General features: G+C 37.4%; 1 protein-coding gene across 5 annotated transcripts in view; it reads right to left on the reverse strand.

Moving 5' to 3' along the window:
- PTAR1 (protein prenyltransferase alpha subunit repeat containing 1) overlaps window positions 1-26845 on the reverse strand; it is a 45456-nt gene that overhangs the window by 10330 nt on the left and 8281 nt on the right. For 3 of the 5 annotated variants that reach the window (XM_026519343.4, XM_057305612.1, XM_057305611.1), the window contains exons 2-6: window positions 24934-25103; window positions 15327-15393; window positions 10921-11025; window positions 8900-9113; window positions 1102-1406 (exon numbers count right to left, since the gene is read on the reverse strand). In XM_026519343.4, coding sequence (XP_026375128.1) covers window positions 1102-1406; window positions 8900-9113; window positions 10921-11025; window positions 15327-15393; window positions 24934-25103 — 861 coding nt within the window. Of the gene's footprint in view, window positions 1-1101; window positions 1407-4228; window positions 7544-8899; window positions 9114-10920; window positions 11026-15326; window positions 15394-24933; window positions 25104-26845 lie in introns of those variants that run through there. The other 2 variants (XM_044391283.3, XM_057305610.1) reach the window with 2 other exon arrangements.

Here is a 26845-nt window from a genome sequence, read left to right on the forward strand (position 1 = left end):
GGCTATCTCTTAAACACAAATATAATTCTTAAATTTTCTCAGTCTTGCTACCGATGTACCTAAATATAGAATAGCAACAAAAATCTGTTAACACCAAAACAAGATGAAAGTTAAGATCTATCTTCTCTCTAGAAAATGTGGAATAAAAATGTCTTGTTTTTATGAGAAAAAGAAAAATTTTTATGAAGGTGCCAAAGAGGGGAGATGGTCTTCCATCTTCTAAATACATGCAGCATGGAATAGCAGCTGAACACATCTCCTCAAATAGCCTATAAGGTAGACTAGACTGGCAAAAGGGGGCAAATCTTAACCACTTTAAAAACAAATATTTAAAATGCCTACCTCATGCCTGGCACAGGCAAGTCCTTTGTTTACAAATAGAACCCTTTAGTCTGAAGTAGAATCTGTATTTATAGAGATGGAGATGCCTCAAAAAAGAACAAATTGGGGTTCCCACACCTGGACTTCATTCCAACATGACAGTTACTTTGCTGTCAAATGTACTCAGAACTCAGGTTATGAGGCTGCTAATTTCTTTCACTGCTTCCTAATAATCCTGCCCTGCTCCCAAAGCACACTTTACTTTAAAAACAAAAACAGAAAGTGTCAAGAGCTTCTACTTAAGAAAAGTTAATTTGTAGACCATCAATAAGCTTAACTATTCTCAAGGTCTAATCAATGGTCTAATCAATGGTCTAAACCCGACTCTGCATCACATTTACCTGTTAAGGTTTTTCATTGTTTTTTAAAGACTAGATGGCAGCGTTCCGTCCCAGATATACTATAAATACCAGAATCTGTCCAAGGAGGGAATCCAGAAACTTTTGTTTTCAGTTTGGAAGTAACACAGGCTATTCTGTTGGACAGTCAAGCTTGAGTATCACCATCCTAAGCAGTAGGCAAAGATCTGCATGAGGAATCTCACATTGAAGATCATGAGGAGGAAGATATGGTAACATAAACTCCTCTGAATTCAGGCAAAACTCCATGACCAATTACCCTATTTACCTGAGCAGGCAGGCGTAAGACATAAGACCTTCTACAGTTCTCAAAAAGTCAAGTAGTTCCATGCATGCAGAAATAGATTTTCCCTCCTCTTACCTGTGACACCAAAGCGTTTCATGTCCTGGGTAGGAATCAATAAGATCAGTGCTGAATTCAACTTCTTCTTCTAGAAGACGGGGAAGATTTATCCTTGCTTCCTCTGTTGAAGCTGCTTCTTCTTGATCTTTTGGAAGAACTAGAGCTGGCTCACTTCTCAAAGGGTTTTGCTCCAATACAGAACCATCAATCACAGTTTGGCTAATCAAAGACTTTAACAAAAACTGGCGGTAGTGAAATCCACTGTGGTCTGAAACATGCATGGATGCCCAGTGTTTAGTAGAAGACAGTTCATCAAGAAGAATCTTGCAGGAAGAAAAAAGGGAAGTGAGAAGAGGAACTGCCAAAGGAATTTCCTTCTCCATTAATGCTTTGGATTTCTCTTTGATTTGTTCCTTGTATTTTTTTTTTTTTTGGTAACACTGTTTCTACCAGTATTTTGTATACAATGTCCAACACAGTGCTGTCACTCACTGGAAGCTCAGTAAAGGCTAGTTTCCCCTTTCCCTGATAAAGTAATAAAAGGCATGTGTGTATACACACACACACACACACACACACACAGAGAATTTAAGGACTTGTCATTCTTTCTCTGGACCTTGATCAATCACGTTCTGATTGGCACACACACAGAAAAGCCAAATTCTAAAATAATGATGAACATTAGGGTGTTGGTTTACAAGAGTGATGTTGAAGAGAAAAATAAATTCAAAGGTTATTTGATGAACTATAACATTTAATGAACATTACAATATCTAACTTATTATTTGTTGAACAATCGACTCAACATATTATTTGTTCTTCATTGTAAGGGCCATGAGGGCAGAGACTGTCAGTTTTGTTCACTATTAATTCTAAGGGCTTAGTACAAAAAATATGATGCATGAATAACAGGAATTTTCAAGAGTGCATGATTTTCACTATTCATCTCAAACTCAATTAACATCAATGATAAATGATTTTTTTTAAGTAGATGAGACAAAATTCAGCAGTGAAGTAGGTCTTTGTATTATCAATCCTGCAAACTAAGCAACTTCAAATGGAATGGTTAAAAAGAAAAGCAGCAGTTATGAAAAAATACTCCGGCAGTGTCTTGGACAAGTAGCAAATGCAAATGAATTTTCATCAGCAAAAGCTATATTGAGGGCCTACCACATTCCATCAGAGGATTTTCAGACCAGCTACGAAAAAGAGACATACACTTGCCAGCAGTGAACAATACAGACGGCACAAAGCCCAAAGGCTCCTCCTTCACCTGCTTTTCAAGGGTCCCAGGCAAATGCCTTCTCTTGTACCAAGATCCCCTCTCCATTTCTGTTTCTTTCTTCCCTAGAAGAAATCTTTCCCTCTCCTGAACCTCCACGGTTCCTGTATGTTCTACCATACATTATAAAATTTTCTGTACATCTTTTCATCCCCACTAAACTCTACAAATTGTTTAAGATATTTATTCATTCCTAATTAATGTTTCCATCATTCTATACCCAATGGCATCAGAGTGAACATATAAGTATTTTATGAATGAGTCAATGAATGAATTCAACAATTTAATGAATTAAGTGACTCATACAGAGGGACAAGATTACTCCCAGCAAGGACGGTCGATTTATATCAGTGAAATGCTTTAAACATCTTTAAATTCTAATGAGTTTATTCAAAGACAAATAAGTTTCTTCCAGAGCTGGTCAATCTCTGAGAAATGGAAACCAAGACTGTTCATTTGATTAAAATGGTAAGCAAAATAGCACCAGATAAACTGCTACCTTAGAAAAATACATGCTAACCTTAAGGTTATCACATCTTTGAAAAATTAACCTGCAGGACATTTAGGCAACAATACATCAGCTTTTTAATTTTGACAGGGCTTCTTGGTATGGATTGAAAAGAGTACAAAACATGTTTTAAAGGAATTTACATAACACGAAAAACCTTTAGATTATTTCTTAATACATATTTCTACACATAAAATTTTTAATTATTTTAATTTTGAGACAAAAATAGCACATATATGAAAGATTTTCAACATCGATTTAATTCCTTTAAAATTTTTCTCAGAATTTTTAAGAGAAAAATTCACTATATTCTTTTCCCTAGATATGTTTAAGAGGCATACTAAATGAGAAAAGAAACCTTAACAGGAATTTACTAGAATCAAAAGGTACAGAGATATCAACAATGATTTTAAAAAACAGACAGCAATTACTTTTAAAGTGATCTTAAAGTCACTGCATAGAGATATGGCTTAAATGTAAGGTACTGACAGAATCAATGACCTGTGTATGATAGAACTTACATACCATTATTCTTTTTCAACACTCCATATAAAAAATGAATGAGTGAACAAATAAGTACAAGAGAACTACAGAAGCAGGGCTGACACAGAAGGATAACAGGTTTAAAATTAAAGACTATTGAAAATGCTCATTCCTATCTATATATGCCATCCTTCCTAGAAATTTTCAAAAATAACTTTGGTTATTTTCTGATTATGAAAGTGATACAAAATGATCAATCTAGAAAACTCCATAAATACAAAAAACCAAAAACAATCACCCATTATCCTACTGGCCAGAGAGAACTACTCTTACCATTCTGGCCAATCACCAATCTTTCAGCTTTTTTCTGTGCATGCATGTGTGCAGTTTATTTGTAACACAAATTTGGGACACTCTTTTATACTGATTTTATTCCATTTAAATAATATGCATATACCCATGTCATTAAATATCACTCTATAATTTTAAACTTTTGCATATTTCATCCCAAAGATTATCACAATTTAACCATTCCTTCATTTTGTTTCTACTCTTACATAAGTAACACTCTATGAACATATATATTTAAAGTCTATGCACACAACCTACTTATTTAGGAGAAATTTCTAGAAGTATATTTACTGGAACAGTGAGAAACATTTTGTAAAGTTCTTGATACGTATTGTCAAAGTGCACTCCAGAAGGGCTGTATAATTTACATTCCTACTGAAAGAACATGTTAAATATTTCCTAAACTCCCTACCAGTACTTTAATCTTCACTAATTTGATAACTGGAAAATCATGTCATTTTCATTTGTATTTCCTTTTATCATTAGGCTAAATAATTGTTCTTATTCCCTTATTTTTCCTGTTTCTTCTTATACAAATTACCTATTTTGCTTAATTCTCTTCTTTTGTAACTGCCTGATTTACTATTTGTGATAGTCATTAATGCCTCTTTTGGGCCTGTAAGAGATCTTTATAAAGATGTTAAGTCCCTAAATTGCAAATACTTTTCTTAATATATTACTACAATTAATTTTTTTAATTCCATTTTTTTCAGGTATGTTTTTATTCCATTCAGAGTACAGTTTGGTATAGGAGATTAAAACCTAACAATTATTTTCTAAAAGGTCAATCAATCTTATCAGCATCACAAATTGAACAAAGAATCATTTCTCTGATTACATGAAATGCCATACTTATCATCAATGAAATCTGTACACATTATATACTGCGATTTGCTTCTGGGCCGTAGATTTTTCCATTACTGTTTTTATTTTTGAGCCAGTACCACAGATGACTCTGTCTTTACAAACATTTCGATATATACTGGTATACAACATTCCTCATTTTTATTTTTTTCCAATAATTTCTTAGCTGTTCTTTAAGTTTTATTCTTTCTAATGTACCTTAGAACCAATTTTTAAAGTTGAAAAATAGACTGGTGGTTTTCAGTATATTCACAGACTTGTGCAGCCATCACTGCTGTCTAATTTCAGAACATTTTCATCACTTTCCAAACAACCCCAATCCTATTAGGAGTCCCCTAAATCTACATTCCCTCCAGCCTCTGGAACCCACTAATGTGCTCTGTCTATTCTGAATTCATATAAATGGAATTATAGGATATGTGGCCTTCTGAATCTGGTTTCTTTTCATCGGCATGTTTTCAAGGTTCATCCAGTATCAGGACTTCGTTCCTTTTTTATGGCCGAATACCATCCCACCGTTTGGCTATACCACATTGCGTTTATTTACTCCTCACACATTGGATGTCTGAGTTGTTACTTTTTTTTTGGCTATTATGAATTACGCTGTTACAAACATTGCTGTAACAAGTTTTCAATTCTTTGGGCTATGTACCTATGAGTGAACAGCAGGGTCATATATGGTAATTCTAGGTTTAATTTTTTGAGGAAATGCCAAACCATTTTCCACAGTGGCTGCATCATTTCACATTCCTACCGGCAATGTATAAGGGTTCCAGTTTCTCCACATCCTTGTCAGCACTTTTAACTTGCTTTTCATTTCAGCCATCCTACTTGGTATGAGAGGATATCTCACTGTGGTTTTGATTTGCATTTCCCTGATGGCTAATAATGTTGAACATCTTTTCATGTCTTTACAGAGTGGCCATCTGTATGTCTTTTTTTGCAGAAATGGCCCTGTGTGCTTTCTCAGGTGACATACCATTATCAACTTTTAACTGGCTAGTAGTAATAAATTCTGCTCAACTCTGAGTCTTTCTTTTCACCCCACCCTCACAAATGAGACTGTTTTAAAATTTACTTAAATAAATGCCTACCTAAAACACACAATCATCATAGAAAACAAAACAGAAAATGAACATCTCCTAATTCCATCCTCTAGCACGGTTCACAATTCTTTATTTATTTATTTATTTTTTACTAGAAAACGAATACATGTTTATGGAAAACACAAGCCAATATATCTGTAACAGCCCTATGTGTGTACATATATGTTAAGCAGTTATAGCATACCAAGCACTGTTCCAAACACTTTAAAATCTCATTCAAAGCTAATAATATATTTAAAAATTATATTAGGACCACCTCATATTTCGTTTTAAAGATCCTTATCCTATAGTGAACTTTTTCTTTAAAAAATCTCCCAAAATATAATTTTTAGTAGCAACAAAACATTCCAATTTGTGATGAACTGCAATGTAACTAATCTGTTATTATTGGAGGGTTAGACTGGTTCTAGTTTTTCACTATTATAAACAGTATTTTCATATATCAGACTTTCATATTTAATATAATAGCCCATGTTTATTGAACACTTAGTAAGATTACTTCTGATGGCCACTTTACCTGGATTTTCCCATTTACTTCACATCATTCAATGAGGTAGGAATTATTATTTGTCCCATTTTACAGATGAGGAAACTGAAGGCCAGCGAGGTTAAGAAACTTCTTAGTACAGTCAAGATTCAAATTAGGTCTGTATGAACACTGAATTTAATTACTACACCACCATACTACATATCCCGGTATTTCTTTAGGATGAATTCCTACAGGCAGAACTACTAGATTAGAAAGAACACAGCTTTCTTGGTAGAGTCTGACAAATGCTGCCATGTTGTCCTTCAGTAAGATTACACTAATTTCTACAATGCTTGTTTTCATAGCCTTATCAATGCTGGATACCAGCACTTTAGAAAAAACAAATCTTTTTTCAGGGCTCCTGGGTGGCTCGGTCAGTTAACTGTCTGCCTTTGGCTCAAGTCATGATCTTGGGGTCCTGGGATCGAGCCCCATGTCAGGCTTCCTGCTCAGTGGGGAGTCTGCTCCTCCCCCTCTCTATGCCCCTCCCCTCAGCTTGTGCTTTCTCAAATAAATAAAATCTTAAAAAAAAAAAATTATTTTCAATTTCCTAAGTAAAAAGATGCCAGCTCATTTTATATGTATTTTTAAGCTGCTTTAGACCAGTGGTACTTCTGTGATTACTTCCCCAATAGACAAAGCATAGTAGGGCATGATCTCCTAGCTGGGCCCAGTGGCTTCTAAGAACAGAAAGAGGATTTTGCAAATTCAGCACTCTCACTGAGAGAGGGGAAAGGAAGAGCATGGAGTTCAACCAAGGGCAGGGCAAAGCTGGTGGACAATATGTGAGCCTAGGAGTGGACCCAGGCAGCTGAGTCAACACACCACTAATGAGTTGTCATCTTCAACATCAGATAGTCTCAAGAAACCAAGAAATTCACCTTGGCCCCGTATTCTTGATTTTATGGGAATGCCACTTTAAAAGGTCTACATCAAGGCAGGCAAGTCTCCAAAGACCTCTCAGCTCACCTGGACTCTGCCTTTCTCTTTATCCTCAGTGCTCCCCATGCCCCTCTCCACCCTCTACACACTATCAAGCTGTGAAGCTGAGATGACCAGAGTCCATAAGAACTCCCTATCTCCCACATCCCACCAGATGGCTTGAACTTGTTCCTCTGGACTCCTGACAATGTAGCAGCCTTCCTTCTGGCAGCTGCTTCCAGTGAGCCCAGCCTGGATGAGAAACCATTTCTGTGTTCCCACTGTACCCTGTGCTTCCCTCAGCTCCTGCATCAGGCTGCTTTGTAAGTGTTTGTTTCCGTTTCCTCAACTAGATTTCCAATTTGTTGAGAGCAATCTCGTTGTCATTATGCCACACCCAGCATACAGGTCAGGGTCTGGGAATGAAAGAGTTTCAGTACTTTTTCATGAATAAATTATATTGAGTTGATCGAGCAAACTGGCAGCCAGTTTTACCTAAACGTTCTATCTGTGGGGAACAGAGAAAGGAACTAAAATTTAGTGAGCCTATATTAGGTGCCCACCTTACACACATTAACTCAAATAATTTTCACAATAACCCACTGAGGCAGATAGTGGAGCTGGTATTTCAAGATGAAACATGAAAGCCTTACTTTCTACACATGGCTAATAGGGCCAAACTCTGAAGCCATGTAGGATTCTGTCTTTGCTCCTTCCACTCCATTAAGGGGCCTTCCCTTCTGAAACACAAAGGCAATATACACTGGAGGAGAAGGGCTACTCTTCCCGAACTGTTGGCTTAAAATTCCCCAGAAATGAAAACTCTTATTTACCCTGGAGGAAATCTCTGACTAGGACACAGAGAGGGGAGAGGGAACCTGGAAAGGGGGATGGAGGAAGGGGCTGGTGAACAAAATGAGAGAAAGCTTCCCAATTAATCTTAAAGTATTAAAGGTATTTTGACCCCTTTACGTTATCTCAAGCCTGAGAAGCTTTCAGAGCAGTACCCTACATTCTTATGGCACTGAAACATAAGAAGTGAAGAAAAATATAGAGAAGCTACAGCAGATAAGAAGGAGCAAAAGGATACCTGGTTCTCATCCTGATGAATAGTAAGTGATGCAGCTGTGGCTAAGTCTAAGCCATTAACACTCTCGAAACTTTGATCTCCTCATTTCTAAACTGAAGGGACTAGACTATGACAGCTTCCAACCCAGCTGTGCCTCCAGATAACCCCCTGAGCCCCGTGAAAAATACTGATCTTAAATCCTACCCCCTCCCCAATTTAGTAGGCCTGAGGTGGGACTCAGAAATCCTAAGGTAATTTACAGACGTAGGCAAGTGTGGGAACATCAGGTGAGATCTTCTCTTCCCTGCCCAGGAGAGGCGATGGTGAGAAGGCAGCCAGCTGATTCAGCACATTAAGTCACATAACCAGAGACCACTAAGAAAGAACAACTCCAATGCTATAAGGCCTAATAATCCCTTCCTGTTTCGGGGCAAAACGAATTATGCTCATCTTACTGCTTAAACTTGCCTTCATTCTACCAATGTACTCACCTTAAGAGTGCCAGAAACTGCATTCATGAGGAATGCAAACTTTTTTTAAAGTGCCAGGGTTTCCTTGGAGGTATCAGCTGCTAGATCCTCCCCAGGCTGCTAGGCCATTAGCTCCTCTACTTTCCTCCCTAAAAGCTCCTCTGAGGAAGAACTATCAAAAGATTTAAAGGGCAGACAGGGAATGTGCGTCAGGAGATGAAGAACAGCCTTACCTTGATGTCTAGCTTGGCCAGGTGCTGGAGAACCCAGATGCGATGGGACCAGGCGTTGTAGTTGCTTGGGTATCTCCCTGCTGCTTCACCACAAACCTCCATCTCTTCTCGGATCAGTCTCTGTGTCCTTTCTGCAGGAATTGTTCCCAAGTTTCCTTTCGTCACAAAGGAAGGCAAGGAGGTTTCCTGAATTAGCTGTTGTAGCACCCATCGCCTGTGAAGGGACATGCGGGAATGAGAGGGAGGAAAGAACATAAACCAGAGAGGAAAACAATCAGTTTTCTTCGTTCTTAATCTCCATCCATACAATGCAAAATAATCCCTGTCTCTAAGCCCAATTTTGGGGGAGCAGAACTATTCTGTTGTTTTTGTTTTTAAAGACGTAATTAACTTCAGCACCATGGATGGGGAGGAGGGGGGAAGAAAGGACAAAGAGGAAAAAGAAACCTTTCTAAAACATTAACATCTGTCAGAAAGAGAATGCCCCAATTCCAATACGACAATTCAAAAACTCCATTTGGCCAGAAAATGTAAAGACAAGGTGTGTATGTGTGTGTGGGGGGGGTTGTGGTGGTGGTGGTGGAGGGGATATTAATTAATGGCTGGTAAATACCAGAGAAGGAGGCATGGTTCATATCTTTAATTACGTGTGCATGCCTCACCCTATGTGTATTTGCTTGCAAACAAGAAGCTGCATTATGACTGCTTTCATTAAGCAGAATTTCTGTTATAGCATAGAATCTGGAAGGACACAAATACAATATAATTAGTTAAACCATCGAGGAGGTTTCATAATGTCTTTATCCACAAATTTTTCCCTTGTCTATTTAAGATTTTCATTAGCATATTTAAATGAAAAGCACTAAAAATCTCTAACCACTTACTGTGGTTAGTTTTTACAAGTATTTTCTCATAAGCAGCATTTTTTTAGACTAAAAATTTCCAACCCAAAAGTTACTAGAAATTGAGTAAGAAAACTCATTTTGTCATTTTCAAATAGTAGTTTTTTACCTAACTTATAAAACAAGAGCTTGATTTATATAAAATATTAGACAAGCTTATAAATTGGTGAATGCATATGCAATACTGCCCTGCCCTGCCTCCACTCCTTCCCAAACCTCCACACACTCAAGCACAGGAGTCTCTGAAGTGCTATCCCAATTCCTACTAAGAAAAAAACCACCAGCAGGGAAGTAGCTGATTTGCAATGCTAGCCAAAGGCAAGATTATAGTGAGATCCCTTGAACTGACTAAGATCCTAAAAATGCTCAGGATTTAAGAAAAGTTGTAAGTGGCTTAGTGAACTGAAAACAGACTTCTTTAAACAATTTCCCCACTGACCCCAAGAAGCCAGCCCACACCATCTCATTTTAGTCAAAACCGAGTAGTTGCATGGAGTCCAAGAGGAATACGCTCTAGAGAGCCAGGACGGTGAGGAGAGTTCCCACACGCATTTTGCTGACTCAGGCCTTTAACCTAAAAATACTCTCTGCGCTCACAGTCTTAGCAACTTAGCGCAGCCTATACACACTCACCTGAGCTGCCCTTCTCTTCCTTATTTTGTTAATTTTAATAACCACAACCATCACCACAACCATCCGTACCAGAAACACACCTGAATGAATTATAAAACCCAAGCTGCTCATTATATTTGACTATCTAAATGCCATTTCTATGACTGCTCAGATAGTTCATAATGAGTAACAGCTAAAATTTACTGAGTATTTAATATGTGCCAGGCACCGTAGTAGTATTAATATACATTATTTCATGTAAAGCCAACCTTTAACTCTGAAATAGGTGTAATTATTATTCCCATTTTACGAATGAGAAAACTGAGGCTTGAAGGGCTTAAATAATTTCTGAAAGTCACACAGGGAGCAAGTGATGGCATCTGGAGTTAAAAGTAGGTAACCTGACTTTAGAATTCATACTCTGAACCAATATGTGACCCTGCTTGACACTGTTGTTTGTCCAGCCATTCTGAATCCTAAGAATCCTATAGTGTAAATTAACCACACCTGTGAATCCATGTTTCTGGACTCTTTGGAAATTTAGTTAAGGCCAGTTTTCCCAGATGTAAGTCCTTAATTGGATTTAAAGTGCCAGAGAGGATGAGCTCTTTTCTGTAAAAGAAAAATGAAAAGAACCATTACTCTACCTTTCCATCCAAACATACTGTTGTCTACTGTTTATTTGTTTCTTCAATTATTTATGTCAGTATGAACATCCGTTTTACACTTTAGGGTATAACCCAATATTATGTTATTTTATTGCTCAAATTGTTCCAGCTTTGTCCACTAGAAGCCCTTTGACATTATTTCCATCATTTTGTTTTTTGAGCACTTCCTTACATTCCGGCTCTTTGAAATGTTCCAGATGAATATTATAGATTTCCTGCCCTGGTCCTAGAATCAGGTATTTCTTTAAGAAGCCTATTTCCTTTTATTAAAGAATAATGTTAGACACCAGGATCTGGATGCTTAGGTTGAACTATTTTTGTTTTATAAAAACAACAATTTTATATGGCACAACCTAGTATTATCTCTGTTTTACCGATGAGAAAACTGAAGCTGGGGGAGAATTAGTAACTTATACTCAAGGTCTGTGAACTCAAACTGCCAGAACCAAACATCAAATCTGCATAAAATAAAGTCACCAGTTTTAATAGGCTATGAGTAAAGGACATGATCACTGAAGCCTGGTGTTAGCTATTTTAGTTACTCAAAGAGGTTCTGCTTACTCTGTGTTCACAGACTGATGGAAAAAATAGGACACTGTTATGAAGTCGAGCTCTTTCACAAAATAATACACTGAATTTCAAAGCAAAAAAATGTACCATATTCTTCTATAACCAGGTAGATTTTTAAAAGTATATTCATCATTTACTGTAATTACAGGAAATCAGCTCAAAAACCTATTCTTGCATCTGTTTTTTCCCTAAGACCACAACACCTATAAAATGAATGACTGACATATTAATACTATCCTTTAGCAGTTTATAAAATATAGTCAAATCACTCAATGCTTCCCAGTTACTGCAGAAGAAATACACCAACAATTAAACATAAAGTGCTGAGTATTTGATTTGCAAGAGACCTTATAAGGTTAGGCCAATTTATTTCTAAAGCTGGTGGTTTTTGCATAAAATGTACTCCTGATTCTATGTCTTCATGTTAATTGGTTTTACTAATACAAATTAAAACTTACTAGAACACATATTCACAATGGATCTTTCTAAAAATCAAGGTTTCCTTTTTATTCATCTAGCACAAAACTTTATTAATCATCTTACTAGACTAATTTTCAAAATCAACTGCTGTGAATATCACTGAAGTTAGATTTATGGAGCAATTTTCCCTTTACACAACCAAACCACACAAAATCAAAAACAGTTTGAAAGGAATCATTAAAAAATTACCTAGTTCAAACCTTTTATTTCACAGATATAGAAACTAAAACTATTGTGAAGTTAAAGGTTTTGCCTAAAGACAGCTGCTAGTTAATTAATGAAAAAGATCTAAGATCCACATATCTTAAGACTAGATTCTTTTTCCTACAATCAACTGCCCTATAAAATACACAATAAATGACATATGTGTGTGTGTATGTGTGTATATATGACTATATATGTATGCATCATACTAGTAAGAATCTTTTCTTGTTGAAGGAAATGAGGAATTGGAGAACATGAATAAAAATGGTACTCCTACTTCTCTATTACCCTTATTTCATTTTCACTGAACTTAATTATTTTCAGTGTCCAGTCTGCAAACTAAGTATGTGCCAGGCACTAGAGTGCTGGATGCAAGGAAAACAAAAAGACAGGGTTCCTACCCTTAAAAAAGCTCTCAGTGATAAGTTCATAGCACCCTCCTAAAGGTCTCCCTTACTGATTCATCCTCATCCCACAAACTCTAGAACAGTGCTGTCCAACAGAAATACAATGTGAATCACCAATATGAGCCATGTATGTAATTCCCAGTTTTCCAGCAGCTACATAGGTACCCCAAACAATCCCACGGCCTGAAATACCACCCATTTTCTAGTGACTCCCAAATTTATATCTGGCTTAGAACTCCTGCCTCAACTTTAGATTCATACGCAACTACCTACCCACAAACCTAACATGTCCCAAACTGAACTCCTGACTTCCACCTGGCACTCCCCACCTCAATCTGCTCCTCTTCCAGGCAGAGGACGTGCTTTATTTCTGTAAAGGGCAACTTTCCTTTCAGCTGCTCAGGCCAAAAACCAGAGTCAAACTTGACCCTCTTCTTTCTCCTTCCTGCATCTAGTTCATCACTGTCTTTAAAACAGGTTTATTAAATACAGTCAAAGCTTATATAGTTCATTAAATACAGAGAGAATCATTACTTCTCACCTTTTCTACTGCTAAAGTTCTACTTCAAGTCACAAGCATCTCTCACCTAAATTACCACAACCACTGCCTAACTTCCTAACCACTCCCTGCACTCCTACAGTCTACTTTCCAAAGCAGCCAGAGTCTTTAGACCTAAGTGAGATACTGTCCCTCCTCAGCTTTAATGACTTCCTATCTCACCCTGACTAAAAGTCCAAGTTCCTCCAGCAGCGTATGAAGAACTACAAAACCCTAGGAGGTCTGGTCCATTACTCTCTCCCTCATTCATGCTACTCCAGCTACACCAGCTGCCTTGCTGTCCCAGAACACCAAGGAATGCTTTCAGCACCACTGACAGCCTTCCCACTTGCTGTTGTTCCCTCTGCGTGGAATGCTTTTACCCCAGAACCCACAGATTGCTCCCCAAATCATGCCAGTCTTTGCTCAGATGTCCCCTAATTAAAACGGCAATACTCTTCTTCCCATCCTCTTTCTGGTCTTCCCTACGTTCTTGTCCCACTTTTTCTCCACAGGATTTAACCACCACTTGAGCTAATATATATCTTACTTAGTAATGTCTTTGTTTCTTTTCTTCCCCTATTAGAATAAAAATTCCACAAGGACAGGGTATGTTTGTTTTGTTCATAGTTCTATCCCCAGTGTCTAGAACTCAGCATACAGTAATCAGTAAATATTTGATGAATGAACAAATGCTGTCAATATTGTGTGGCTTAAATGAGATCATGAATAAAGCTGTAGTATGTCCCTATAATACACCAGCCACTCATGAGTATTAGTCTTTTCCTTACCTGTGGTTGTGCTTTCATAAAAGAAAAATCAGAATTCTAAAATTATGTAAATTTTAAAGCCTTATATCTCATTCTATACTTCCCTTACTCCTTATACTAAATGTGATCATTAACTATTCAAAAGACAACTTAAAAAGACATATAATAGAATTACATAGATAAAATATTTAGTAAGTATCATAGAACACTAACTCACAATGTAACCTTGCTTAAAATATACAGAAAATTAAATAAAGTACTGTTTAAGTAATCTTTAAAGATTAAGAACCATAACCTATGGCTCTTCCCTACAGGAAAATTTAAAATGTATTCACAGCTTTCAACAGGACTTCACTTTCAATCATCTAGAACTTGTATCCTGCTTTCCTCTAAGAGAATTGGTGTTAGTCTAAGAGACCACCATTTAAAAAAAAACAAAACTATACATATTGTTTAACTGAAAAAACTTCAATGAAAAAAAAAATGAACTGGTCTGAACTTTGGTATTTCTATAAAGTATTTTGTGTTTAAAGCTAACATAACTAGGTTAAGGAACTAAGATATTAATAAAACGTGGCCCCTTCCCAAAATACTGAGTGCTAGAGACTTCAAGTGATTGGCCCACAGAGGTCACAATGCTAGTGACTAAACTGACACTAAAAGGTCGTGGCCTTGGGATGCCTGGGTGGCACAGCGGTTAAGCGTCTGCCTTCGGCTCAGGGCGTGATCCCGGTGTTATGGGATCAAGCCCCACATCAGGCTCCTCCGCTATGAGCCTGCTTCTTCCTCTCCCACTCCCCCTGCTTGTGTTCCCTCTCTCGCTGGCTGTCTCTATCTCTGTCGAATAAATAAATAAAATCTTAAAAAATAAATAAAAAATAAAAGGTCGTGGCCTTGAATCCTCATCCTACACACTTTCCACTGCACTTCACAAATATATAACCCAATGCCTTACACACCAACCAGTTATGCTGGCTGCCCCTACTCCTCCGAAAAGGAAGGAAAATAAAAGCAAATGGTATACTCTAATTTGCAATGATAATTTTTATTTCAGACAGGAAAGTTTATGGAGAAAAGACAGAAACATGCACAAAGGAGCAAAGTATAAGTCAGAATTGTCATGGAGATATTATGAAGATTGGGTAGAAGAAATAAGCATAAAATGCCATAGATACATGGTTTATATTTCATTTTTCAAAAAGCTAACAACATATGGGATTTATAGGTCTTCAGAAATTTGAACAATTTCATTTTATCACTGATGAGAATGACGTACCTTACGTTCCATGCAGTGGTAAAGTCTGGGTTCAGAAGCAGCAGGGTGCATGTGACATCTATCAGTTCTAAAATAAAGAGAATTCACATTATAAATAGTCCTACCATTTGAAGCTTGGCTTTTCTTTAAGGCCCTGTATATCTTCTATATCTGATGTTATACTAATGTATATACCATGTCATAGTAATTTTAATGGTAAATATGCTGTTCTAAGCTGCCAGAAATATAAAGATTATCCTCAAGATTTTTTTCTACTTTATGATAAAAGTAACTCTTGAAAGCTGACACTGAAACAACTTTACAATACAATATGCCTCATTCTTTTAATAGTTCTTGGCTCTAATTTAATGTTGACCAAAGAAAAGAAATATAATATAATATAATTTCCATACCGTTATTCTTTTAATTCCATAAATATTTCAATAATTATGTGCAAATTTTCAAAACGGGAAAAAAGACCCACTCAATCATTTAACACAATTTATTTACATTCTCCTGCAAAGATTATCCTTTCTTACCTACATTTTTACATAGCCATAGCAATAATAAATGCATAATTTTGTTCTCTTTTTTCCATTCAATATTATTTGACATGCATTCTCCAATATTGCTATATTATGCATTTTTAACAGCTGCATTACAATCTTTTAGTGTAATATACTATCATTTATCTTTATCATTCTTTAGGTTTTTGCCTGTTTGTTTTTACTATTATAGTTAATAATACTATAAACACACTTTTTATCTCATAGATTATTTTCTCAGGACATATTTCCAGGAGTTGAACTACTATGTCAAACAATATATGTATGGCTCCTACTAAGCATTTCCAAACTGTCCTTCAAATGAACGGTATCTATTCATATTGCCAAAAGTAACAGGAATGCACTTATGTCCCTGTAACTCTAATATAACCTCATTCAAAAAATGAAGGCATCAGATAAAAATTTATACTTTGTTTTATTTTACAACTTTAATTTATAATCATTAATATGAACACTTTTTTGTTTTTGTTTAGTATTTTCATTTTTTTAACAGCCTATTCAATATTCATTAGCTATTTGGCTATCATGGTATTGACAGAATTCCCATATACTTAAATAACCTCCATAAACTTGTTTAATAGAGCAAAATCAGTAATATAGTTAGACATACTGTCTTCATTTTACTAAAACTGAAAAGAGAATTTTAGGATTAAGATGATCAACGTAGGGGCAAGAAATTAAGGTAACTTCTACCAAGCTCATATTAAACACAAGGTAAAATAAAATAATAAAAATAATTATAATTATTTAGCAGTAGTGTACCAGGCACCACTGGAAGTCCTTTACATTATTTCATTGAGTTCTCATGATTATGGTTCAAGATATTCTTGTTTCGCTTCACAGATAAGGAAATTGACATTTAGAGAGTTTAATAATTTGCCCCTGGGCACCCAATTGGTATATGGCAAAGTCGGCATCTGACTGTTTTTAATACCTCAATTACATGGCAATTAAAATACCTGTCTATAATAAATAATGGGGACATCTCAGTGTTTAATAAACTTTTTAAAACATAAGAACATGCATAAATATATCTCTAGAGTCATTTTAAAATATTCTAAGTGAACAAAAAATCAATTATTTCATTCTCAACAATCTTAAGAAATTAACAATTATTGTGAGCCTATGATTTCATTACTATGACATTAAATAAATGAGAGATAGGATTAGCATACATTCTTGACCTCTATCTTCCTCATTACAAGTCATTATATGCATAAACACAGTATGTCTATAAAGAATAATCTAATTACCCTCTTCATTCTTTTACTTTTAAGAAACTTTTGGCAGTAATTAAATATTTACCAAGAAAAATAACTATAATTTTCTATACCATAATTTAATTCCACAATATCCCAAGTATTAATTATGTGCAAATATTAAACTGGGACCTTAGGACTGACCGAATGGATATAATGATAAATAAGATCTGATCTTGCCTTCTAGAAGGTTACCCTTTAGTTGGAGAGAACATACAAAGAATTATATAAGACAAAATGAAATAATTATGAACTAGAAACATATACCTTATTTTGGGAACCACCAAAGCAGTTGAAATTAATTCTCACTGGAGTACCCAGGGAAGGCTTCAAGTGAATGAAGTGGTAAAGAACACTGCATACTCGAAAGTGTGAGCAAGGATAAAGAGGCATGGGAGTTCACACAGGGTGCTCTCCAAAAGCTTGTAGGTACTAGAGCATGAGATACTGGGGAACTGTACCAGAAAACTAGAACCTGGTCAGAAACAAGAACCCACAGTCTCCTCGTCGGCCTCCCTTCTACTACCTGCCCTTCATGTGCTATACTCCATCAGAGCCAAACCCCACCACTCTCTAAACACAACTCCTATCTGACTACCTTCTCTGGATAATGCAGATTTACCTGCTTGATCTTCTCTCTGCCAGAAATGTCCTCCTATATCTGAATATCAAAAAAAATAAAAATAAAAAATCTTCCTCATAAAGTCTCCCCTGACCTACCTACCTGGAAGCAATCTTTATTTCTATGTTCTGTGCGTATCTTACTTTGTTACTGGTATTGTATAAATATTCTCTTCTTGATGAGACTACAGTTTTTGGAGGCAGGTCCTCTCTAATACATCTTCAGATTACTCATTCACTCAACAAAGATGAGAAAAATATGGCCCCTGTTCAAAAGAAGTTCCATGTACACGCACAGCATAGAGGAGTTGTAAGCCACACCACCTGGGTTTGAATCTCAGCCTCTCCACTTAATTGCCTATGTAATTTAATGTTTTTGAACTTCAGTTTCCTTATCTGTGAAACAAGGATAATGAGAACATCAATCTCTGTTGTGAGCCAATGAGATTCATTCCAGTTCTCCAGTTATTTGACAGTGAATGCTCAACCAAAATTTGTTCAACAAAATACCATTGCTACTTACCAACCAAGGAATGCTTTCAACATTAATCGAAGAAATCAGAAATGAAGCCATTCATTGTTCTTACAGTGAAACTATCTAAATTTCTAAACTTATAAAATAAGGAATGAAAATACCCACATGTTAAGTAGCTATATGAAAATGCTTCTGCATGATGGAAAGACTTCTAGAATTTCTTTTCAAGTCTACAATTTTCCAAAATCCATTACACTACCTAGATAACCTGGTACTTACTGGACTCTCTTTAGGCATTAAAAAGAAATGTGTGTAACCAATGGTAGTCGCCATTTGTTTGTACAGCTGACCCTTGAACAACATGGGTTTGTGCCTTATAGGTCCATTTGTATACTAATTTTTTTCAGTAAATACAGTATAGCGCTGTAAATGTGTTTTATGATTTTCCTAACATTTTCTTTTCTCTTACTTTATTGTAAGAATACAGGAAATAATACATGTAACATACAAATATGTGTTGACTGTTTATGTTATCAGTAAGGCTTCTGATCAACAATAAGGCTTTTACTAGTTAAGTTTTGGGGGAGTCGAAAGTTATACGCAGTTTTGAACGCGCCAGGCGCGGTGAGTCTCGTGCCCCAATCCCTGCATTGCTGAAGGCTCAACTCTACTTCTAACACAACTCTCCTTCCCCACTCATGATTGAAGACAAGTTCATCCTCCATCACAGAGATACTTCCATATAGCAGGACAAGGCAGAAGCCAGTAAACACAGAAAATACCTAAGCTGCCACTTTCCATTCTGTGGCTGTGTGGAAAGGAGAGCTAATCAAACTAAGGCTTCCTCTACCAGAGGGGCTCGCCCTGCCTCGCAGAGCAACAGCAACTGCTGGATTCAAAGCCCAGCTCTAACACTTACTGGGAAGTTCCTGGGCAAGTCACTCATGTCTCTGAGTCTTCCTCACTCCATGTCTTCCTCAGATGTAAAATGGAGCTAATAATACTAATAACAGTACTACCTCAGGGGGTATGAAATGATTCACACTCACGAAGTGTTAGGACCATACCTGACACACAGTAAGCACTCAGTGATCATTCCAGTTTCCAAGCCTGTAGCTCCTAGCCCAGTTCCACAAGCTATACTGGGACCGGATGCCAGCAGAGGGAGGAAAACAATCTCCCGAGCTGGCTAAGCGGCGAGTGCTGAGCAGGTTATTTCTCAACTTCTAAAGAAACTCAGGATTCAAAACATCAACAGCCTCGGGGGTTGTATATTAAACACACACAGCCACAAGCCCCTATCCCCTCCTCTCTGACCACCTGCCAACTCCTCCCCACTCAGGACTCAAGTTCAGATAGGACCTCCTTCAGGGAGCATTCCAGTCAGACCCAAGAGGTGAAGGTGAAGTGAAATGTCAGAAATGGGAAAGGGCCAAAGAAAGAGAAGTAACCAGTTTAGAAATATTGGACATAATTAAAGAATCATTCCTGAATTATGTGTATTTTTCTTTTTTTCTTCCCCACTGGTTCTGGTTAAATCAGAGAAAGGAAACTAGTGTTTCTTGAGAGCCTACTATGTGTGAGGCACTGTGCTCGGTGCTTTATACACACTAACTCATGTGATCCTCTCAACAACCCTCTGAAACCTTTCACAATTCCCTTCTTTTGGTGAAGAAATAGGAAGAGGTTAAATAATTTGCCTAAAGTCACTGCTAAGTGACTTCAGCATGCTGATAAACTGAGTCTACAGCCAGATGTTTTCCTTCAAAGCAGATGTTCTTTCCACTCTAGCACACTGTCTACAATTACTTTGTCCTCTTCAAGTCAGGACTGTACCAAGATCTAAAGATAAGCATGTATGATCAACAGCTGACAGTAACTATTTTACTTCTACATTTTATCATATACCATATTCTTTGTTACCCAGAAGATGTGAGCTACTGATATCCCTATGGTCTCTTGAAATTAAACAGATCTCTCTGCAAATACCAGAACATATACCAGCAAATGAATGCTCCTTTGTTAAATCACTTCAATATATGACTAACTCATCATCACATCACAAGGAGAAAATGAATCAGGGCATATTATACACAGCAAAGTAGCTAAATTCCAACAGTAACAAGGAGAGGACAAAAGGATGCTATAGAAAAGCCAGAGAAAAATCAATATTCTTTCTTTGCTGCAATGGGATTCCAGAAATGGCCCAACGCGAGCAATCATCTGGTAATGGTCACTGCGTTTGCCAACTGTCTCTGACAGAGATATGTTTTCATGTACCTAGAAATAAAGCCAAGGTCAACTGATTTGGTTAATCTCTTTCTCCAAAATGCATTCTAATGACCACAAGAAGAGAAGTTTGAGATAAAGCTATGTGGTGAACACCAGAAAGGCCCTTTTATTACAGAATACAGTCACTGAATCAATAGCCAGATTAAGCTAAAACTTCTTGCTTACCAAACTCTGGTTCCTTTTTGACAAATATCTATGGAAAACATAAAGGAGCTGAGGACATAAAAAAAGACAAACCAAAATCCCTCTTTCTAACAAACTCACAATCTACCTGGGGAAAATGTTTAATCAACTACGATAAAGTGTGGTAAGTGCTACTATTGCAAGCAGTCTGAATAAAAGACTCCCGTAGGAGTGAAGAGAGGTAATTATTGCTTCCTGAAGCAGTCGAACAGCCTTCCTGTGTGTGTGTGTGTGTGTGTGTGTGTGTGTATGTGTGTGTGCGCGCGCACGCGAACATGCACACACTAGCAATCACAACAGTGGTGACAATGTGAGATGTGAACCCAGCCTTAGCAAAGGCATGGAAGTAAAGTAAAGCAGGAGGACACAGCAAAGTCCAAGGACTCAACAGTGTTATGTTGTGGCTGGGCGGCATATCAGATGCTGCAGACTCTAATGCTTCTAGGGTTCAAGTGAACGTCAAAGAAGTAGCAAAGCAAACCTGATGATAAGTAGCAACTGACACTCTGCCTTAGTGTCTGAAGGACACTTACCTGGTCAAGAAAAGCAGAGGCTAGGAGCCCCAGCCCATTGCAGCTGTGCAGAAATTTATGTAACCACCGCTTCTGATTTTTCAAGGGAAGACAAATCCAGATTTCCATCCTAACTTTAGAAGTTCATCCTGACTTTAAATGTTTACCCAACTTATTAAAAACAGTTTAAGAAACATTATGTAAGTCAAAACAAAATCTCTCTGTGGGCTGACATCAGCCTGGGAGCTGAGCATATACAACCTCTGATGCTGAATGTAAAGCAGAGGAGAAGGCTGGTAATGAAGGCTGGGGACAGATTGTGAAGGTCCTCGAATACCATACCAAGGAGTCTGAACTCCACCTTGACCCTACGCATCACAAAGTAAGACGCACAGATCCGTATTTCAGAAAAGCATCTCTCAAACTGTGTTTCTAAGAAGTGCTGCTGAGAAGCATTGTTTGAAATGACTGGCTAGTGGCATGATGGATTACAGAAAACGAGACTGAAAACAGGGTAGACCAGCTGTAGGGTAATCACATTTGTCCAGGTGAGAGAGAGCACAGTTGGCAGAGGCTGTGCGAAAGACGGAGCAGTGAGGCAAAATGATGGGCGGACACACTTGGAGATAGTCCAAGTGCGGGACAGAGCTCCACTCGGTCAGGACTCCAATGCTGTGGACTTCTCTTGCTTCTTGTTTTTGTCATGGATCTCTCAAAAATCAGAATTACACAGTATCATTCCTCTCCCAAACCAAATACGGCTACTACTGCAGCAGACTTACAAAATATCAGTCTCTAAGTAACGAACAGGAATGCTGTGATGGTTAACTTTGGTGCTAGGGTTAAACTTGACTGGCTACAGGGTGTCCAGATTAAACATTATTAAACATTATTTCTGAGTTTGTCTGTGAGGGTATTTCCAGATGAGATTAGCATTTAAATCAGTAGACTCCATGAAGTAGACTGCCCTACCCAAAAGGGGGGGCATCATCCAATCTGTTGAGGGCTTGTACATAACAAAAGGAGGAAGCAGGAGGTCTTTGCCCCTTTTTGCTTCCTGTCTGTCTGCTTGGGTTAGGACATCTCATCTGATCTTCTCTGGCCTTTGGGTTGGGATTTAAACCTTTGGCTCCCCCAGGGTCTGAGGCCATCAGATTCAAGCTAAATTTTATCATTGGCTTTCTTGGGTTTCCAGCTTCAAGAAAGCAGACCGTGGGACTTCTCAGCCTCCACAATCATGTCAGCCTATTAGTCACAATAAATCTCTCTCTACATAAAATTTTCTGGTTGTTTCTCTAGAGAACTCTAACCAGTACAGATGCTTTCCAAACATCTAGGGAATTCAGCACATTAATGAGAGCATGAATTCAGTTTGGTTAAAAAGAGAATAATCTCTCCCAAGAATAAAGGTCACCTTCAGTTACAGAATACATTCCTGGGTGATGCCTAGGATTTGGCCATGATCAATCACTCAGACACTGACATTTCCGAAATTCTTAAACTGAGAGCCTTCTTCACTTGGCTCTTCTTATGTATGTTTTCTACAAATACAGCTCTAAAGGTACAGCATTTTCACAAAATAACTGCTTTTTCCTAATATTTTTTACTTTTTTTTTTTTATAGCACTATTCACCTGTGTGTAATAACTGCTTTGGTTCACAAGTTTGGTATTATTCTCTTATGTTGATCAGCATTTTCAGGTACCTTTTTTCTGTCACATCAGAAATCCACTTCCATGTTTTTACTGTTAATACACAACCTGAGTAGTATGTGATACTACGCTAAACTATGCTGTCACCACCCACCAAAAAAGTGAAATTAAAAACTGTTTCCATGAGGATATAGGTTAGAATAATGTCAAGTTGCTTCTGTACTCACACACAGTTGCACCAGAATGCAACGTTTAGATGCCAGCTATTCGTGTGAGTGAGCGTAACCACTGGTCTTCTGCCTGGCTCTTCTTGGGCCTACTAAGCCTACAACTTCATAATGAGGAGACTGAGCAAAGCCTGCAAGGCAGTGTCCAGAGAGACAAGACACAGGGAAATGGAGAGCAGGACCCGGAAGGCTGCAGGGAGAGGGCAGGCTAGGCTAATGTACATGAATGGGCGAAAAATGATGACCTGAACCGTTAACAGCAGCCTTTGACATTTTAAAATTTATGCTGTTTCTTCTCTACTACAAGAGCATCATTCTGTCTCCCCATCTCCCCAAGCTAGTTATGTACTGGCTCAATTATACATTTTTAGATGCCAGAACATACACAATACAGCTGTGTTTGGCAAAAAAAACAAAACAAAACAAAACAAACTTGATGGATTCATATGGTGTTATTTTGTACCTTAATGTTACTGAAACTTATATAGGTTTCATAAACAAACTAACACCTTTAGGGTGATGAAAGGGAAAATGAAAGAGCACCTAACAATGGATAAATATCCTTACCTTTAAATTTATGGCTAAACGTATATGTTTAAGTTTATGCCAAAAACTCAAGCTATGCCATGAACATAGGCATAGCCTTCTAAGAGATATATATCAGAGGACCAATTGAGTGAAACACACAGAAAACAAACTATTTCACATTAAATTTTTGAGTCAGATTCCTTTTCTACTGGTCTGAACAGGGCAAAGTGCTATTGTAACAGTATGTTAAGGACAATGCTAAGAGGAATACAAGGAAATCAGTATGTCATGCCTTTGGCAACACTCCACAAAGAGATTGTTTTTCACCCAACTCTAAGCTTCTTGAGTAAAAGAAACATGTATTATTCATCTTTTTATCCTCACAGTACTTAGAACAGCTTCTGGTATGAGTAGGCTCATGGTAATGGCTACCAAACTGGTAATTAAAATTCTCTAGGAAACAAAGTTCTTATTCAAAATGAGCCTGCAGACATACTGAGCACTTCGGAAGGTACGGCTGGCTGTATGTGGGAAGGGGCAGCTTTATAAAAACAGTTAAGAACACGGTCTTGGATGAGTACTCTACTTTTTTTTTTAACCTAAAAAGTAAAGGGAATTCATACACATGGAGGCTTAATATCGCATATGGGGGAAAGCTAAGAAAAGAGACCAGGTAGGATGAACAGAGATTGTCCCATGCAGCAAAAACGGTCTCAGAGGAGCAAAAGAAGTGAATGCTGGGATGGTTTTCTTTTGCTTACATCAGCATAGGAAGACACAGATGGCCAAAGCTCAACTGGGATTCACAGCACAACAGCACCTCCATAAATCACTGAGCTGGGTCACAGTGTAACTACCTCCATCACGCCTCCGTTATCCCATTTGGTCTCCTACCAAAATGAGTTCTATTGTTTATTGAGTTCCTAAAGGATCAGAAACCAGAGAATCTGAGCTTGTAGGAACTAGAGTCTTCTTCAGTATTTTTCCAACTTTCTTTTATAGCCATAGGATGTCTTCTTCAAATAAATTTCATAAATAACGCTAATACATAAAAAGGTAAAATCAGAACTGCTCTGATTTACTGTTCAGGCTGCAGGAGGTAGCCTGGAATCCTGTATCACTATGGAGGCAAAATTTGAAAACTACTGACAGGTCCAAACTCCTCATTTGACAGAGAGGTTAAGCTGCCACCCAGGCAGTGAATGAAAGAGCCAGAACCAAAATCTAGGAATGCCAACACCCAGAGAAGGTTCTTCCCCCTGTATTCCATGCTGTTTCTAAAAAACAAAGGAGGACACCAGAGTTCATACTCACCATCTTTGTTCAGCCATTGCTTTCTCATTCTGTACAAAAGGAGCTTGTTGTGGACATACGGTAAGAGGAACTTGACGCACCAGCTCTCCACACCAAGTTTGTTTTCAACCAGGACTATGGGACTCCGATTGTACCTAGCTTCAGGACATGGGATCAGGCCAATTTCATCTCTTAATATGTGAAACAAAAAGAAGAATTAAAGATAAGACCATTAGTTTTTTCATCATTTTTCAAATCCTACAGACTATTAAAAAGTAATATATTTCCCTTTCTCTTTTTTTAAAAATTTATTTTTGTGGGGGGAGAGGGAGAGAGACAAGAACGGGGGGAGGGAGAGGGAGAGAATCCTCAAGCAGACTCCCTGCTGAGCATGGAGCCTGATGTGGGGCTCAGTACCAGGACCCTAAGATCATCACTGGAGGTGAAATCAAGAGTCAGACACTTAACCAACTGAGCCACCCAGGCACCCCCATATTTCCCTTTCTTAAAAATATTATTTAGCTCACCTGCTGAATTAGTAGAAATTTTTAAAAATGTTTTTTAATACAGACAAGGGTATAGGAAAATTTAGTACGCTGACTCCCTGTTGACAAAAATGAAAACTGGTCTCATCTTTGGATGGAAATTTGAAAATGTCTTTTAAATTGCATATATCCTGAGCCCCAGTGATTCCACTGCTCACAAATTAGCCTATAACAAAATATGTCAATAGGATGTTTACTGCAACACTGCAACAAAACTGGAAACAATCTAAATATGTACCAATGTAAGACTGGTAGAAGAAACAGGCTAATCTGCATGGTAGAGGTGCACAAAAATGAGGCATCTGCATATGCTGGTATGGAAAGGACGCCAAGATACATAAAACCAGAAAAAGAGCAAAATTCTAAAGTATGGCATAAAGCATTTTGTACAATTTTTTTCGAAGAAGGATCCCAAGAAATTTTGGGGGAGACAAAGAATTTTATTTTTATACAGTTTAAATTTTTTAATCATGTGTATGTATTATTTCTATTTTAAAAAATGTCAACAAAGGTACTTATGCTTGCCTAGTAATATTATGTGCAGCAAAAACAAATTATCAACAAAAGTTATCTTGTCAATGAGACTGTGGCCATTTTTTCTTCTTTATAATCTTTTATAATTCATTGAATTAAAAAAATAAACGCACACTGATAAATGTTGCTAGAACACAAAATACATTTCAGAATTTAGGTCATTTTCATTTAAGGTGGCATCTATGTCCTTCAATCCACCTCACCTTAAACTGAAAATTTACATTTGAGGTGGAGATTTAATAAACGATATGCACAGCAGCTGACTTACATAACAAACGAACCAGCAAACATAAAAATGGTTTTGCAAAAACTGCACACGCCTTTCAATTACAAAGATGATGTGATAACTGCCTACATTAAAGAAATAAAAAACTGGTTTTCAGAGCTTATGTATGACATTTTCTATTACGTCCCTGGGATTCTCCAACCAAGAACACAGCAGTTTGGTAGACACAAGAGGGGGAAACGGGTACAATTACAGGTTATAAGAAAAGCCCTTTTTTTGTTAGGCTACCATCCCAAATTGATGGGAGGCTGTGGAACTACAGTAGAATCTCTCCTGGAAATTCTACACTAGATGGCTCAGAGGTAACCTACTTTCTACTGATCGCTTCATTCATGACACAGGGAGCCATCAATAAACAAGGGTACTCTAGGGGTTAAGTCACAAATCATTCTTTCAAGCCGATTTCACTTGCAGTGGATTTTGAGAGCTAAGGCTTTTTGTCCTGACAAATGGCTTAACTGATTCAGAGGTGTTTTGATATACCACATCAGTATTATCTGAACATTTTCTGAGTACCACAATGTATTGGGTACTGTGTTAGGCTCTGAAAATGCAAAAATGAATAAAA

This window comes from Ursus arctos, unplaced genomic scaffold (genome assembly GCF_023065955.2).
Source record: "Ursus arctos isolate Adak ecotype North America unplaced genomic scaffold, UrsArc2.0 scaffold_33, whole genome shotgun sequence".
Lineage (NCBI taxonomy): Eukaryota > Metazoa > Chordata > Mammalia > Carnivora > Ursidae > Ursus > Ursus arctos.